The sequence below is a fragment of the Phyllopteryx taeniolatus genome, chromosome 3, assembly GCF_024500385.1.
Source record: "Phyllopteryx taeniolatus isolate TA_2022b chromosome 3, UOR_Ptae_1.2, whole genome shotgun sequence".
Classification (NCBI taxonomy): Eukaryota; Metazoa; Chordata; class Actinopteri; order Syngnathiformes; family Syngnathidae; genus Phyllopteryx; species Phyllopteryx taeniolatus.
In genome coordinates, this window is record NC_084504.1 from 15,553,494 (window position 1) to 15,572,303 (window position 18,810).

Genomic DNA, 18,810 nt, shown 5'->3' on the forward strand with positions numbered 1-18,810 from the left:
CAATTTATTTTTACACTTGTATGACAGTAACAAATGTTAAACCATAACCTGCACAGTAAATAAAGATGTAATGGTGTCTGCAACCTGGGAGAAATTATTTCAAAATACACATATCTGTGTTCAAATGCAAGGAGTAAAATAACAAAAGTCTTCAGAAAACTAAATACTCAAGTAAAGTACAGACACTTGGAAAAATCTCCTTCATTTTACTTTACTTCCCAGCATTGCTTCTAACTACGAGCACAATAATAGACATGGTTCAATGAATACCTTTCTGATACTCGTCAATCAAAAGTGAGTATTGTTATCTTTTGTTAAGGCCCAAATTCTATCAGATTTATACTTCTGCGTGCTCTTAAATTGTAAAGACACGAATGGCGCCTCGCTTAAATGTGCTCAACTGCACTTTGCGACTTTGCAAACAATAAATCATGTCTTCCTTTGCGCACCATCATCACTGTGCACGCACACACACACACACATATGCTGCTGTTGATTAATTGCATAGAGGGGCGTCCAGCGGCTGTCTGTCTGCTCAAACACTCTCTGGTGGATCCTACAAGGATGTAAACAAACTTCAGCCCAACTCTCGGTGGAGAACCACCCACAAAACCCTCGCCAACCCCCTTCCTTCCCTTAACTGTATGCATCCTTCTCTGGCCAGGTGTCATGGCTGGGGGTCCTTGACAGTGTTCTCGCTGGGTGGATGAGGGGGCCCACCCGAATACATTGCGATAATTAAGCCTTTGGTGAGTTTGGCCTCCTTGGAGAGGAAGTCCAACAATGTAATTAAGGGGCGAGCGTGGGGCTGCATCGGGTATGAATATTCAAAAAACACCCTCAGTTAATTAGCTGCCTCGTGCATGACGCCACTCAAAAGGTCAACTGAGGGAGCATATTTTAAAAACGGTGTCTTTATTGAACATTTTTCTAATGTATTCACCAGCGGTGCATGTGTTTTTTTTTTTCCTTCTCCTTTTGGTTTGTTTTTATTTTTATGCACCGTGTGGGAAGGTTTGTAAAGGCCCCATCGAAGCCCAGGCTAGTCTAAAAAAAGCTTCTCTTTATGCTCAGGAAAAATCAATATTAAATCTGTTTTCACAAAGGGGGCCGTTAAATAGACACCATGACAGATCTGCATAACAAAATTAATTAAGTAACACACACACACACGAATACGCCAACTCCTGGACAAATATCTGGTTGTAAAGCACACCTTCTGGGCATACACAACATATGTTGGAATTATCCCTAATTGACTAATTACATAAATTACTCATTAAGTTTACAGCACATCAATTATAAAAGATGTATCAATTAATTTTGCATAAATTACAAGCGGCGGTGGCAGGCTTGCACGCAGAGGGCGGTGGAGGGAATAAGGGCGTCCGGTAGGGGGTCTACGGAGGTGGAGATCGTGTCTGTTTATTTCCTATCTCCAGTAATAATAATGATGTGTTCGGCTTAAGGGCAAAGATGTTTCTCCAACCGCCGCTTTCCATTCGCACGTTGGGAAGTGAGGGGGGTAATGGCAATTATAGTGATAATAATAATCTTAAAGACCTCTTTCGCGACTCATGTTGGGTGCGTCGTGGTGGAGAGAGACATTAAAATCAATTAGTGAGGCCTATTGTTTCCAGTGGAACAGTTAAACTGATTTAGATAGCGGCGAGCAGATGTCCTAAGACTGGTAGAGCGACTTCAAGCCTCTCAGGATTGCAATAAAAGAGCCCCGGAACGAAGGTGTTAAGAGGGTTTTTATTAGACTACCTTGTGTTGAGGGCTGTTTTAAATGTGGCTTTATATTATGTACAGACTAAGTCACTGACTAACTAATTGGCTAACTAACTGGCCAAATTAATGGACCAATTGAGTAACTAAACCATAGACTGACTGACTGACTCATTGATTGAATGATTTTCTGTTTGACAAATTACCAAACTACACACATATTGACTAAATAAGTCACTGACTGACTTTTTGACTAAATAACTCAGTGGGGCTCGACGATTAATCGAAATTTAAATTCAATTTAAATTTTGGCTTCTTACGATCATAAAAACGTTAGAAATGAAGAAAAACACCGTTTGTGTATGCAAGTTGCTGCGTTGTAAAGGCAACCTGAACATGCCCTTTGTTGCTTGTAGCAAGTGTGGGACGCATGTTCTTCTGCCCTCCCTGAGCGTGCTTTAAGCTGTTTGTTGACACCCCAGTTGAAATTTACTGTAAAACTAAACGCACAACAAAACTAATTACTCACACTGAATTTTTAAATACAATACATTGTTTTACAAATCGCAAGCTTATGCTATCAGTCCAATGGAAATCCCTATTGAGGGGCTAGCTAAAATTAGTATTAGATCACGGGAGGCATTTACCTTCAAATAACGAATGCTTACACACAAACGCCATAGTAACGCATACAGACAGACAATATAAGAATACTCACCGGTATTTATTCTTCCTAATCTGAGAAAAACAAGTTTAATAAAGTTTTAATGCGAAATTCTTCTTCTACTTCTTTTTAGCTTACTGTAACATGCAACTCCATCAATGCAGCCCTATGGAGGGGCACAAGCCAGTGCAAACTGTAGGCCGGTTCCACGTCCGGATAAATGCAGAGGGTTGCATCAGGAAGGGCATCCGGCTTAAAACTTTGACAAAAAAATATGAGCGTTCATCTAAAGAATTCCATACCGGATCGGTCGTGGCCCGGGTTAACAACGCCCGCCCCCGGCACCGTTAACCTGCAGGGCGTCGGTGGAAAGTCAGCTACTGTGGGTCGAAGACGAAGGAGAGGTGGAATGCGGGTTCTGCGGCAGAAAGAGAAGAGGAAAGCACAGAGCATAGAACTGATTGTGGGGACTTTGAATGTTGGGGCTATGACAGGAAAATCTCGGGAGTTGGTTGACATGATGATTAGGAGAAAGGTTGATATATTGTGTGTCCAGGAGACCAGGTGGAAAGGCAGTAAGGCTAGAAGTTTAGGGGCAGGGTTTAAATTATTTTACCATGGTGTAGATGGGAAGAGAAATGGAGTAGGGTTGATTTTAAAGGAAGAGTTAGATAAGAATGTCTTGGAGGTGAAAAGAGTATCAGATCAAGTGATGAGGCTGAAACTTGAAATTGAGGGTGTTATGTATAATGTGATTGGTGGCTATGCCCCATGGGTAGGATGTGACCTAGAGGTGAAAGAGAAATTCTGGAAGGAGCTAGACAAAGTAGTTCTGAGCATCCCAGGCAGAGAGAGGGTCGTTATGGGTGCAGATTGTAATGGACATGTTGGTGAAGGAAACTGGGGTGATGAAAAAGTGATGGGTAAGTACAGCATCCAGGAAAGGAACTTGGAGGGACAGATGGTGGTAGACTTTGCAAAAAGGATGGAAATGGCTGTAGTGAACACATTTTCCCAGAAGAGGCAGGAACATAGGGGGACCTACAAGAGCGGAGTTATAAGCACGCAGGTGAATTACATCTTGTGCAGACGATGTAATCTGAAGGAGGTTACTGACTGTAAGGTAGTGGTAGGGGAGAGTGTGACTCGACATCATAGGATGGTGTTGTGTAAGATGACTTCTGGTGGTGGGGAGGAAGATTAGGAAGACAAAGGCAGAGCAGAGAACCACGTCACTGACTGACAAACAGGATTCATTGAGTAACTATCTAACTGACTGCCTCACTGAATGACTAAACCATTGACCAGATGACTGACAACTCATAGACAGACTGACTGACCAATCATACTGCATGGCTTATTTGTTGATTGATTGACTGACTGAATGACTGCCAAAGTGACCAAAGGAATGGACTGGCTGACTAACTGACTAAACTACACACAGACTGACTAAGTCACTAACTGACTAAATACGTCACTGACTGACTAACTACTTGACCAAATGAATGGACTAATTGGCTGACAAACCCAATGACACACACAGACTAACTGACTAGCTGAATTAATTCTATGGCATACAGTATACACAAACAAGTCTCCATGCTTTGCTTGCCATTGCAGCAGAATCTTACTATCGATTGAGTGAATCTCCAAAGTTGCGCTGGCTCCCTGCACTGTTGCTGCGCTACGGTAGCTTCCATTAACAACATAACCTTCACCGCACATGATGCTTTACAAATGCCAATATTGCCTGCTCCAGCAAAAACATTTAGGCTTCTGTATCCAAGACAGACACACAATCTAACTAAACATATAACCAATGAGATCCAGGAGAAAAGAACCCTTAAAAACATTCTTTACAATTATAATAATGCTGAGTTTTTCACAACACTGTCTAATTGAACAAAGTCTATTTCTGTGGGTGATGTTTTGGAGTTGCTTGGTCCTGTCTATGGTGCTGAAGGACACTAAATTGCTGTCTTGATGGGACTATGTTTGTACTCTACCTGCCTACCAACCTTCTTTCCTATACTTATCAACTTAACTGCCTACTTTCCTTCGTTCCTTCGTTCCTTCCTTCCATCCTTCCTTCCTTTCTTCCTTCCTTCCTTCCTTCCTGCCCATCCAACCATCTACTGTATTTCCCAACATACCATACATACATACATACATAAATACATACATACATGCATACCATAATACAAATACGACCTTTGCTACATCCGTCCTCAAATTTACTATGTCAAAATCACTGACGCGCAAGGGTCCTTAAAGCGAGTGGCGTAGTAATCCACGACGAAATCAGCGCGTGTATACCTCCGCGGCTACAACTAGTGCCAGCCGTCACCCGCACCCAGCCAGTTTACCGAGAAGGGGCGGCGCCAACACACTCAGCTGCAGAGGGACTGCTGCAGTGAGAGCGTAGCGGGGGTCTCTACGCCGCTTCACAACACACACATACGCATAGACACACGTATCGACACATTAACGCCCCTAACTGAATTGTTGTGTATCATATGTGGAACTCCACGGTGGTACAGCGCCGACGTAGGCCGACATGGACGACTATCTGCGGAGGGTGGACTGCAGACTAGGGGTGAGTTGCGAGCCTCCAAACATAACAGAAGCCCCCCCGGGTATCTATCTCTCTCTCTCTCTGTGTGTGTGTGTGTGTGTGTGTGTGTGTGCGTGTGTTTGTGAGAGAGAGAGACTTCTTTCCTGTTGCTGCACCTGTAGACACATACAGTACACCACCATTGCATGGTATGGGAGGGATGAGGGAGGCTCGTGTACCCCTTGAGTCTTTACATCAACAAGTTAATCACCACCACAGGCTATCCTAACATGCTAGCATTCCATACATTACACTCAAAAACTGGGGTCAGCAAGTTGGAGCTTGGGGATCTTTAAAATGATTAGCAATAAATTATTTCGTAGCATTAAAGAAAGTGAACCCACAGACGTCACTGAACAAATGACTGGACTACCCTTGTTTCTTGAATTTCTTGTTCATTTTAACATCTGGTACCACTAAAGCAGGGGTGTTAAACTCATTTTTGTCACATCGTTGTTATGGTTTCCCTCGGAGGGTCGTTAGGACTGTAAACTCATAAATGAATTATCGTCTCATATAATTACATATACACCACATTGATGGATAAATAGTTATAAAATCAGAAGCCAATAAAAGGTTTGCTCAAATATTCAATTTCTTTTAAAAGGGGGATTGGTAAAAAAAAAAAATTCTTGTAATATCTGAACGTATTTACAAGTGAAGACAATTTGCAATTTTTGTATTTTATATGGTATTTTCGCAAGAAACATGAAGTCGATGCATGATTTGCTTTTGCGGGCGACATAAAATGATGTGGCGGGTCGGATCTGGTCCCCAGCCACGTGTTTGACATGTCCACAAAAGGTATATTGCTTGAAGAATACAGTGGGTAGGGAATGTATTCAGACCCCCTTAAATTCTTCACTCTTTTTTTATATTGCAGCTATTAGCTAAAATCATTGAAGTTTATTTTTTCCCACATTAATGTACACACAGCACTTCATATTGACAGAAAAAAACGGAATTGTTGAAATTTTTGCAGATTTATTAAAAAAGAAAAACTGAAATATCACACAGCCATAAGTATTCAGACTCTTTGCTCAGTATTTAGTAGAAGCACCCTTTTGGGCAAATACAGTCATGTGTCTTTTTGGGAATGATGCAGCACCTGGTGTTTTTCACGCCTGGATTTGGGGATCGTCTGCCATTCCTCCTTACAGATCCTCCCCAGTTCTGTCAGGTTGGATGGTGAACGTTGGTGGGCAGCCATTTTCAGGTCTTTCCGGAGTGCTCAATTGGGTTTAAGTCAGGGCTCTGGCTGGGCCATTCAAGAAAGGTCACGGAGTTGTTCTGAAGCCACTCCTTTGGTATTTTAGCTGTGTGCTTAGGGTCATTGTCTTGGTTGAAGGTGAACCTTCGGCCCAGTCTGAGGTTCTGAGCACTCTGGAGAAGGTTTTCGTCCAGGATATCCCTGTACTTGGCCCCATTCATCGTTCCTTCGATTGCAACCAGTCGTCCTGTCCCTGCAGCTGAAAAACACCCACACAGCATGATGCTGCCACCACCATGCTTCACTGTTGGGACTGTATTGGACAGGTGATGAGCATTGCCTGGTTTTCTTCACACAATCCTCTTAGAATTAAGGCCAACATTTTTTTTTTAGGAGAGACTTCTGTCGGGCCACTCTGGCATATAGCCCTGACTGGTGGAGGACTGCAGTGATGGTTGACTTTCTAGAACTTTTGCCCATCTCACGACTGCATCTCTGGAGCTCAACTACAGTGATCTTTGGGTTCTTCTTTACCTCTCTCACCAAGGCTCTTCTCCCCCGATTGCTCAGTTTGGCCGGACGGCCAGCTCTTGGAAGGGTTCCAGTCGTCCCAAACGACTTCCATTCAAGGATTATGGAGGCCATTGTGCTCTTAGGAACCTAAAGTGCAGAAGAATTTGTTTTGTATCTTTGGCCAGATCTGTGCCTTGCCACAATTCTGTCTCTGAGCTCTTCAGGCAGTTCCTTTGACCTCATGATTCTCATTTGCTCTGACATGCAATGTGAGCTGTAAGGTTTTATATAGACAGGTGTTTGGCTTTCCTAATCAAGTCCAATCAGTATAATCAAACACTTCTAGACTCCAATGAAGGTGTAGAACCATCTCAAGGATGACCTGAAGAAATGGACAGCACCCAAGTTAAATATGAGTGTCACAGAAAAAGGGTCTGAATACTTATGGCCGTGTGATATTTCAGTTTTTCTTTTTTAATAAATCAGCAAAGATTTCAACAATTCCGTTTTTTTTCTGTCAATATGGGGTACTGTGTTTACATTAATGAGGGAAAAATATAACTTAAATGATTTTAACAAAATGCTGCAATATAACAAAGAGTGAAAAATTTAAGGGGGTCTGAAAACTTTCCGTACCCACTGTACAATGAACGTAATAAAAATGCAGCGGATTCCATAATACTTGATGTCCTATATTACATGTTTAAGCTTAATTGAATTCTCAGTGATTCTGAAAACCGACCTGCCTACCTTCTTTCCCACTGACCGACCTATTGACCTTTCTATGCTAGCAACCTACCTAACAGCCTTCTTCCCAATCTACCTATCCTTCTACCCATCTACCTTTCTACTTTTCCATCCATCCCTTGGAATATCCATCCTTAGATCTTCTATACCGCTTATCATCATTAGTGTCAGCCTGGTGTGCTGGAGCCTATACCAGCTGACTTTAGGCGTGAGGCGGCGTACACCCTGTACTAGTCGCCAGCCAATTGCAGGCCATGTGTAGACAAAACATTCACACTCACAGTCACCTGAGAACAATTTAGTCCTTAATTAACCTAACATGCATGTTTTTGGAATGTGAGAGGAAAGTACTTTGAGAAAACCCACGCCACCATGCGGAAAACATGCAAACTCTACCCAATTGCCGCGTGCCGATGAAAACCAAGAACTGAACCAATTTATTCTGTTTTGTTTTTGTCCTCCATGTATTTCAGTGTAACCACGGATAGTTTGTGCCATTGCATGACTCTCTGTCATTGCTGATGTGCTCTGTGCATGGCCACCATCCAGCGCATCCATATTCCTAATTGCACTGAGTCTTACCTCTCACTCACACAACTCTATCTGTGTGTGAGTGTGTGAGTGTGTGTGTGTGCGCGCATGTGTGTGTGTGTGTATGGCTCTGCAGATGAAACAATGTGCTGAATAGACTTCCAGCATTGTTCCCTTTTGCCTGGAGCGATCTGATTATGTCTCTGACTCGGAAGGCCTTGCGATAAGAGCGCAAGGAAGGGAGAATGTGTGGGCTCCACTCGTCACATTCATCCATGCAAACGTACAAGGCCAAGAGTCATTCCATGTAAAATCAACCAAGAATTTTTCCTTCACCACTTAGATTTTCTTGTAATCTTGAAGTTTGATGTGATATGGGAGGAAAAGACCAGAACAAAAAAACATATTGGTTCTAAACCTCTTAATTGGAGAGATATAGGATAATTAGAGATAACGTCAGGCGAGAGGCAGAGTACACCCTGAACTGGTCGCCAGCCAATCGCATGGCACATACTATATAAACAAACAACCATTTGCACTCACATTCACATTAATTGTTTTTCTTCGATTATAGCGTTTTTAGGATCATGAGAAGCCAAAATTGAAATCACGATTAAATTTTGATTAGTCGCCCAGCGCTATTGCTTGGTGTATTCATTTATTTTTTGCGATGTGTTGCAAGCCAAAATTTTAATTCCGAGCGAGCTTCAAATACGTTGCTGCTCGAGTGAAGTGAAAAACAAAAAGGAAGCATAAAGGTACTGTTGTCCTAACATCTGGGGAAGGAAAGCCAGGCATATTATTATTTATTACTATTTCCTAATCTCTGGTCTAGGATATTCCTGTTATTCCTGATTGAATGCTGACACACAAGCACACGCACACACACACATACACAGAGAAGAAAAAACACTTAGTGGAATGTTTCCCCACTAATGCATCACTTCCTCTCTCTGGCCGGCCACTATTGATTCATCCTCCATCTTACTATCTTGTCTTCTTCTTCCTCATGTTCACATTTTCAGATATCACATTTCTGCAGGCGGCATGGTGGGCGACTGGTTAGAGTGTCTGCCTCACAGTTCTGAGGACCTGGGTTCTATCCCCGGCCCCGCCTGTATGGAGTTTGCATGTTCTCCCCGTGCCTGCGTGGGTTTTCTCCGGGCAATCCGGTTTCCTCCCACATCCCAAAAACATGCATGGTAGGTTTATTGACGACTCTAAATTGCCCGTAGGTGTGACTGTGAGAGGGAATGGTTGTTTGTTTGTATGTGCCTTGTGATTGGCTGGCAACCAGTTCAGGGTGTACCCCGCCTCCTGCCCGATGATAGGCTCCAGCACTCCCGCGACCCTAGTTAGTAGAAGCGGCTCAGAAAATGGATGGATGGATGGATCACATTTCTGCATCCATTTGATAGCCTTTTGGTCACCAAGTATCTCCCCACACTTTCTCGCCTACTTTATTTTAAAAGCCTCTTTAAACTTCCTGCCCTGCTTCCTTCAATCTCAACACTTTATTCTTTCCGCTTTGATCGTCATTCGCTTTTCTCCCGCCTCAGTATCTCACTTCCTCCCTTTCCACCCTCTTTGCTGACACCTGATCAAACCAGAAAATGTGTCGTGCACGATTGATTTCTACTGATTTATTTGTTTTAACACTTGTGGCTCGTTCCTACTAAAGACCTCTAAATCAAAGTGTAGGAAAGCAGAACGTAATTGGAGAAAAACTAAACTCCAAATTGACTATGACCTCTACAGACAAAGTATTTGTAATTTTCACCAAGAGTTAGTGTTAGACAGCAACACTTTTCTGAAATAATTAGTAAGAACTTCAACAATACTCGCACTCTGTTTTCTGTGGTTGACAAGCTCACAACCCCCCCGCATTAGATAACGCCAGAACTCCTAAAATCTGATAAATGCAATGAATTTGCTTGTTATTTTAGAAAAAAATACAATCCATCAGGTTAAATATCAGCACAAATCTGCAAAATGATAAAATGATTGGACTTTACACCGATCTGATCGGCCTTATCGGTATTGGCCGATAATTAGCATTTTATGCTGATCGGCTGTTCGGCTTTAATGTCATAATTCGCCGATCCGATCAATGACGTCATTGATCGGCAAAATACATTTACTCCGTGTTGCCATCGTGTACGGTATATTTGAATCCAAAAGCTGGTTTATTTCTACCCTTGTCGCGTGTCTTTTAACGTAGTACTGTAAATATCTGACCGCCAATAAAGTTATCAAAAAATACAAAATAAAAAAAACGTTGGCGGTGTGGGACAGACAACATGTAATGCATGGATCAGACTACAAGACAAATTTGCTCTTTCACGATTGCACTATATCAGACTACTGCAACAAAATCTTGTATTCCAATACCACCGCATTCCGTCTTTACGATCATTGGGCTTTATCTTGTCAACTCAAACGTGACCGGATACACTCGTTACCATGGCCACGACAACAACAGTTGATCGCGTGGTGTGTATTATAAGAACTTAATGGGGAAAAACGTGTGTTGGTGGTCACCGGTGCTCGGGAGATGACTTTAATTCAAGCATTGCTTGAGGTATGTTCACATACTTTTGATACGATACGGCTCGCAAGCAGGCAACAAAATGTTATGTAGCCTAGGAAGCTAGTGCTAGCACTAACGGTTGTACCGCCATTCTGTCGAATCATGCTCTAAAGTTTCAGTGTGTGCAAAGTAATTTCATGACAAAAAAGTAATTTAATTACAGTAAGTTAGCACCCATTATTTCTGTCATGTTGTAATATTGGTTTGACCTGACTGATTAGATTACATGACCTGACAAGAACAGTAATTTCAAACCTTTATGGAGCCAAGGCACATATTTTACACATCACGGCACACCAACAAACATAAATGTCACAAAAAGGGGATACATTAATTACTGTATGTATTTCCTGCCATCTAATAGAAGAGCATGTATTTGTTCTGTCTGTCACTATGCCTCACTGGCATAAATAGATGAACAAAGATACATTGTTTATTGTAAATATCATTTTTTGAGCAATTAAGTAAATGAACAAGTCATTTAAATAGACACATTGCTCCATATTGTGATCGGATCGGTGATCGGTTATCGTTTTTTTTAGTCTCGCTGATCGGTCCCAAAAATCCTGATCTTGTAAAGCCTAAAAATGATACTACATCTAAAGCCACCCAGAAAAAAACTTCATTACCATGTCAGAATTTGATACAGTTAACCAAAACACTGTCGAGACAACTGTTAGGCAGCTGAAACCATCAACGAGCTGTCTTGACTCAATGCCATCTGACTTTTTCAAAGCTATTGCGAAGTCTGTGCTAGCTGATTTGCAGAAAATAATCAATTGCTCACTTCAGTCAGGCAAATTTCCTAAAGCTCTAAAAGTAGCTGCCATTAAGCCTCTTCTAAAAAATAGAACACTGGACGCTTCCATGTTAGCAAGCTATAGACCCATTTCAAATCTCCCTTTCATAGCCAACATTGTTGAGGAAGTTATTTTTAATCAACTCAGCAATTTCTTGAACTTAAATGGACTTTTTGACAAATTTCAATCAGGTTTCCGAACTCATCACAGCACAGAATCTGCTCATATCAAAGTGCTAAATGATATAAGGTTGAATACTGACTCGAGGATTGCTGTTAGTAAATACCTGGAGTCACTCTCTTTAAAAACCAAAGACCGAGTCCAAAAGTAAGTTTATAAGGATGACAATTACGTAACACAAGTACATGCCTTATTGTCTCTTATTTGTCTACTTATTGTCTTTTGAACAATGAGGGCTTCAGAAAGTTTTGAAACTCAAGATCCAAGACTACTATTACAAGCTGACCTCCTGTATTTTTTTTAAAATGAGCTGAATTGACTTAAGTGTCATTCCATCACCAAGCTTGTAACTCAATTTACACAATCAAATCAATTTTCCCCATTGCAATGACTTGAAATGCCATTAAACTTCTGAAGCTCCCCAAAACATCAATGTTTTTTATAAAGAAAAATAGCACTGTATTCCATTAAAAAAAAAAAAAAGAATACAACATAATTGAAGAGAATGTCACGAAATCAACTGGTTTTATAAAGTGTGATTGGGTAATTTTCTCATAATTTAATCAATAATGGTAAAGATGCTTGTAAAAAAGAAATCTAATTCAGCATTTTTTTTATGTCATCTGGTTTTATATGGGTAAATGTCGCCCATGCTGAAACAGAACACTTAAAGTCCCATTTTAAAAAAAGTTATTGTTTAATTAAAATTTTAGGCGTTCATTGTAAAGGCAATCATTATTGACAGAGGAAATGGTGGTGGCCCATTTAAATACACTTCTTTTATAACGGTAAAGACAAAAGTGCATAACATAAAAATTCTGTATCTGTGGATAAAAGTGTAGAAATTATACTAACTACTCATTAGACCTATTATACTGTCTTTTACAATCATAATAATGGTGCAGAAGTGCAATAGTTCTGACTCTTACACAAATTCATACATATTCATTCATATCAAAGAAATAACACCATTGATTTTGCTGTCTGCTACTGTGTGAAAAACTCTTCTTTTTTCATATGCTTTTTAGAACATTTCCATTTTTAAATGATATTTATTGTACTCTACGTTGTTTGAATTTTACTTTTATTTTTTTCTCTTTGTTTTAAATGTTTATAAGCTGTTTTTTTTCTTTGTTTTTAATTATTTTAATCATGTAAAGCACATTGAGTTACCTTGTGTATGAAATGCGCTATATAAATAATTTTGCTTTGCTTTTTCTATATTTTCATACAGTGGTGCTGTGAGATATTAATTTAATTTGTTCCGTGACCATGCTCGTAGCTCAAAACACTCGTATCTCAAATAATCTTTCGCCAATGAAACAAATGGAAATACCATTATTCCGTTCCAGCCTCCCCAAAAAACCCATCAAGTTTTTGTAGTGTGTCTTTTTAATAAGGAAAATAGCATTCTATGATATTGTGCTTTATAAAACCCTCCAGTAATAACATAAATATACAAACATTATTAAGCAGTTTGTGCATCATGACTTAATGCCTTAAATCCATTCATTATGCTTCTCCTTCTGGTGTTTGCGCCTTGGCCCATAGGGGCAGTATAGTACAGTCATACAGACAAACAAAGACTCACCACTACTCTCAGTGATTCAATATGCTGCAATAATAGTCATTTTCCCACGGAAAACAAATAATATATGGCTGTGAGTGTTGTGCTATTGTCTATCTAAATACAGTATGTTACTGCACCATTGTGTTTAAATATCATTTGCTCATAGGGTTCTAACATCACAACTATTGATGCGAATCGTAAACCTTTCAATAGCGTTTTCCATTTCATGTTAGCATTAAGATAGCAGGGTGAAGGCTAGGGGGAATTGATAAGGCAAGGTTGTTTAATTGTTTCAAATACACAAAGTGTAATTGTCTTTGTTTTACTGTAAACTTCAACTGGGAGTAGCATAAAACATGTTTAAGCCTCATTTTTTGAACAATTGTTCACTATTTTCCAAACTGTTGCTTATTGTGAAGTGAGCTAAGTTGAGGTCTTTGCCACCGGACAGCGCTTCTATCTTATGTTGGCGTTCCCAATTTAAAGCAAAAAAAAAATATTTCGGCGATTGACAGCTCGTATTTAAAACAAAACTCCTCAGCTGGGTCACTCGTATCATAAGGCACCACTCTACTTGTTGAGCCACTATACTATTATTACACTAATAATTCTTTATTAGTTCTTTATTGTGATGTGTTATTATTACACTATTGCGAACAGCAATAGACCAACCAGCGCGAATAGCATCCATGCTACTTCCTAGTAGGCCGCTAAATAACCACTTCAAAATATGTGCAAGCTTGCAACAGAGCACCATCATCCCTATGCCCTGCCCCGCAGTGAACACCAAGAAAACCAAGTGTAGAGTAGTGTGTATCCAAAAAAACTGTTTTGTGTTTGTCAGTGGAATTCATGAAAGTCATTACTTCTCACATAAACCGTTTGAAGTGTTTCTTTCTCTATATTGATTTTGCTGCTGTTTTTTTTTTTTTGTATTATTTTTTTTTTAAAATGAGTATCGATATTATTATTATTAATGCAGAGTGTTGGGTTCTCCTAACACAGTCACTATACTACATCAAAGCACAGTCAAATATTTGAGAAATGTCAGGATTGAATGTCACCCACACGCACGATTATTTACCGTAACTCATCTCTTGTGTGTGTGTGCGCGTGTATGTTTGTTTGTCTTTTCCAGGTGTGGAGTGACAAGGGTATCCATGCTGTGCTCGGTGGTCCGGAGGCAGATATGGATACTGTGGCTGCCACACTGTGCTTAGCGGTACACCTTAGCCAGGTATACATAGTGCGTGCGCTTGCGTGTGTGTGTGTGTGTGTGTGTGTGTGAGCGACTCTACTAATGACATGCATTGTGTGAGTGAGAGTGTGTGTGTGTTTTGTTTAAGTGCTTGTGTGTTGGCCTGTCATGATAATTTTTTTCCCCAAAATAAACGATAATATTGTATTTTTTTTTTGTTCCTCTGAAATCATGAAAAATAAGGGCTGGCCTCGAGCTGCAGGACTGTGTGGTTGGTCCGCTGAAGGCGCAAGAGATGAATCCTTCACCTGTCAATCAAATACTGGCTGAATAACGTGTGTTGCTATGGTTAAAGCTTGACAAACAGTTAACTTTCCTTATGTGTTAATTGCGGACTAACAACACACAACAACTCGGAGCGAGGCGCACGGTACAGGTGGGGCGAGAGGCAAATGAAAAGAAATGCAAAAGACCTCCTTTTCTGGCTGGCAGAGTCCTCGATAGACTTTAATAGGTTCTCTGCATTTTGCCACAGGTTTTTGTGAAAAACACATCTTTAAATCATATATTACTGTGCATTTCTATCCCCGTCCATACAATGTTTACATTCGTAGACAGTACCTCCAAAATGTGACTATTGCTGCAACAATCAGAATCAGAATCAGAATCTTTTCAGCAGTTTTGATTGTCCGTTGCAGTCGGAGTTTGTCCTTTTTTGTAGAAGCACCAAACCAGACTGTGATGGAAGAACACAGGACTGATTTGATGACCACTGTGTAGAACTGCCTCAACAGCTCCTGTGACAGGCCGTGCTTCCTCAGAAGCCGCAGGAAGTACATCCTCTGCTCGGCCTTTTTGAGGACGGAGTTGATGTTGATCATGCTATGCTCTATAACAAAACTGTGCATTGAGAAATTGTCTGTTCACCAACTTGACTCTTTATTGTGATATTTTTTTCTTTATAGCATTAGAAATTGGAGAGTGCCAACCAGGGGCGTTGAACAGGGGGTAAAAACTTGACACTGTCAATGGACCCTGAACACTTGGGGGGCCCCCAGCAGTCCGGCATGGGGCGCTGTGTATGTGTAATTGTGTAAGCGTGTGTACAGTATGTGTAAGAACAACTTAGCGCACGTGTTTGTGTGTGCGTGTGCGTGTGCGTGCGTGCGTGCGTGCTTGCGTGTAAAAATAGAGTTTAAAGCCATTTTCAAACTGCACTTAGCAGAGTGCAACGCACCGTCACTCAACCCATTAATTGTGTATGTGCTGCAAAGGCCAGATGATGGAATGCCGTGTCGTGTCGTGTAGAAATTTTATTAATTTGAATTGCACCTCAAGAGGTGCGTCTCTGTGACATCAGATGGCACATCCAATAGGTTGGCCGGGTTGGTCTATTGCGAACAGCAATAGACCAACCAGCGCGAATAGCATTCATGCTACTTCCTAGTAGGGCGCTAAATAACCACTTCAAAATATGTGCAAGCTTGCAACAGAGCGCCATCATCCCTGTGCCCTGCCCCGCAGTGAACACCAAGAAAACCAAGTGTGGTGTGAAAAGGCCTTAAGTCTGTGAGAGTGTGTCCATGTATTGTGTGTGCATGTCCATGATTGCGTGTGAGAGTGTCAGTGCTTTCTTGCATATGTATGTGTGAGTCTACTAATGACATGCATTACGGAACATAAAGTTTGTCCTTGACCTCCATGTCTCTTTGCTGTTTGTATGATTCCTTTCAGAGGGAACCCACCCTGGGTGTGTGTGTGCCGCTACTGTGTGGCCGGCGTGGTGATGCTGCCTCGCTGCCTGGTGAGACCCTGGGCTACCTGCACAAGATCAAAGTGTGCGAGAGCCTCTTGCTGTGGAAGGATGACCTGGACCTGATGAAAATCCATCGGGCGGGAAAACTGTCAATCACGCTGATGAGGAACGGCCTGCTAGATGGGTATACCGACACACACACACACACACACACACACACACACACACACACACACACACCAGGCAGCGTGTGGTGTGTGTGTGTGTGTGTATTAGCTAATGCATCCATTGACTGTATGTGTTAATGCAAATCAGCTCTGAGCGCCGCGCTTTGGAGTCCAGCATTCTGCGAGTGGTCCATCACCATGATGATGATGATGATGATGACGACTGCGGCCCGCCGTCCGTGGCGATGATGGTCGCCAGAGAGCTTCTTCAAGAGGCACCCGAGCGCGTCGGAGCGGCGCTGAGGGAGAGCCTTAGAGGTGATAGAGAGGCGCACATGCACCCTGGGGGAGGTAATGGGGCGACGCGCGCTCAAATCCTTGCACTCCACTCGCTTAACAGCCACCAGGGGAGAGGAAGGTTGTGAGTAAGGCACAGAGACACAATAATGTGGGACTGCTACTCTTAAGTTAAGTATCAGGAAGTTGTTGTATTGTTTCACAAACTTATGGCACCATATCCATCCATCCATCCATGTAAAGGTTGATTGAAAAGTAACTCCATATTTTAAAATACAAGTGAGCCCGCACATAGTCGTGTTTCGGCATTCACAAATTCGCAGATATTTTTTGGAACCTATATATCCTCTGTTATGCACTGAAAATCTCACCTATTCAGTGTTTTTGTGCACAGGGCAAAGCAAAAAAAATAATCCTCTCATAGCGTAAAGCACTACTTTTCAGGAAGTTTAAAAACAACAACAACAACAACAACATGCCATCTTGCTCGAGTTACTCACTACGCTGTTCAATTTGGTATCATAGGGTATATTGCTATCAGATACTGTTGCGCACCATCAACACAACATCACCCCAAAATCATGTTCAATTTCTAATTTAATAAAAATCACTAGATTATCACGCCGTCCTGAATTAAAATGATAGGACAAGCTCACTCCCCGGCCAGAAGAAAAGCCTTTCATACTGTACTTCAAGCAAACGACTGTGGTTACGTCATCTTCACAAACTCTTTCTCAAAGTTCTTAGAGCCCAGAGGTGGGAGTAAGTCACATACAGTATGTGCAAGTCACAAGCAAGTCTCAAGTCATAACCTTCAAGTCTCAAGCACCTTGGAGAAAAAATAAAGCAAGTCAAGTCGAGTCGCCACTAAATTTCAAGCAAGTCGAGTCAAGTCATGACTTGGTTTAAGCAAGTCGCAAGTCAAGTCAAGCAATCTTGCTCCAGTCGCAACATATATTGGAGTTGTAAAAAAATGTTTTAAACCTGAACTGGTCGCCAGCCAATCCCAGGGCACATATAAACAAACAACCATTCACACTCACATTCACACCTATGGGCAATTTCGAGTCTTCAATTTACCTACCATGCATGTTTTGGGGATGTGGGAGTACCCAGAGAAAACCCACGCAGGCACGGGGAGAACATGCAAACTCCACACAGGCGAGGCCGGGATTTCAACCCGGGTCCTCAGAACTGTGAGGCAAATGTGCTAACCAGTCGTTCACCGTGCCGCCTCGTCCCAAACCATCCATCCACTAGGGTCGCGGCCGTGCTGGAGCCTAGCCCAGCTATCATTGGGCAGGAGGCGGGGTACACCCTGAACTGATTGCCAGCCAATCGCAGGGCACATACAAACAAACAACCATATGCACTCATATTCACACCTACGGGCAATTTATAGTTGTCAATTAACCTATCATGCATGTTTTTGGGATGTGGGAGGAAACCGGAGTGCCCGGAGAAAACCCACGCAGGCACGGGGAGAACATGCAAACTCCACGCAGGCGGCCGGGGATTGAACCATGGTCCTCAGAACTCTGAGGCAGACGCTCTAACCAGTCGTCCACCGCCCGTCCCAAACCAAATTGAATGTTTGACCAGCTCGTCAAACTGTTAAATTAGCTTACGTCTTTGTGAGGTTTGTAGTGATGGATGAAGTTCGACGTTGTTGTGTCTTTAATGCGCGAGTTGCAAACCATGCAGGTTGCCATCCTCTTTTTGCAGACTTCATCAACATAATCCTTGAATCCAAATTGTATTATCTTTAGAGCTCTTTCCATTTTTTATCATGCAGGTGGCTACTTCACACTGGCAAGTGCGCAACAAAGCAGACGGTGTTGAAAGGTTTGCACGAATGACCCCACCCAAAACGTTTCTTTTTTTCTTTAAAAAAAGGCAAACTGTCTTAATTTAAATGGACATTTCCAACTCTAAACAAGATGACTTGGCAAGTCATGTAGTTCAGTAAGTATAAAGTCATGTCTTAAGAGTTTGGCAAGCAAGTCGCAAGTAACTGGCAACTTGAGTCGACTCGTGTCAAGTCATTTGACTCGAGTCCCCCCATCTCTGTTAGAGCCATGAGTGATGCAATAAATAAAACGATGGGATGAGTAACCAGTGAAATAGACGCAAATTAATCTACAATATACTGTATGCGCTTACCTTCGTGGCCAATGCGTTTTTACAAAATACGCTTACTCAAATGTATCTAACCCAACTATTTTCACTTGTTATTGCCTAA

General features: G+C 41.7%; 1 protein-coding gene across 8 annotated transcripts in view; it reads left to right on the forward strand.

Annotated features, from left to right (window-relative positions):
- Positions 1-4,779: 4,779 nt before the first annotated feature.
- Positions 4,780-18,810, forward strand: part of LOC133474957 (uncharacterized) — a 60,726-nt gene continuing 46,695 nt past the window's right edge. For 7 of the 8 annotated variants that reach the window (XM_061767163.1, XM_061767165.1, XM_061767164.1 and 4 more), the window contains exons 1-4: positions 4,780-4,991; positions 14,289-14,387; positions 16,083-16,288; positions 16,420-16,589. In XM_061767163.1, the coding sequence (XP_061623147.1) occupies positions 4,953-4,991; positions 14,289-14,387; positions 16,083-16,288; positions 16,420-16,589 (514 nt within the window). In that variant the 5' untranslated portion in view covers positions 4,780-4,952. Of the gene's footprint in view, positions 4,992-14,288; positions 14,388-15,313; positions 16,289-16,419; positions 16,590-18,810 lie in introns of all 8 variants that reach the window. The other variant, XM_061767170.1, reaches the window with a different exon arrangement.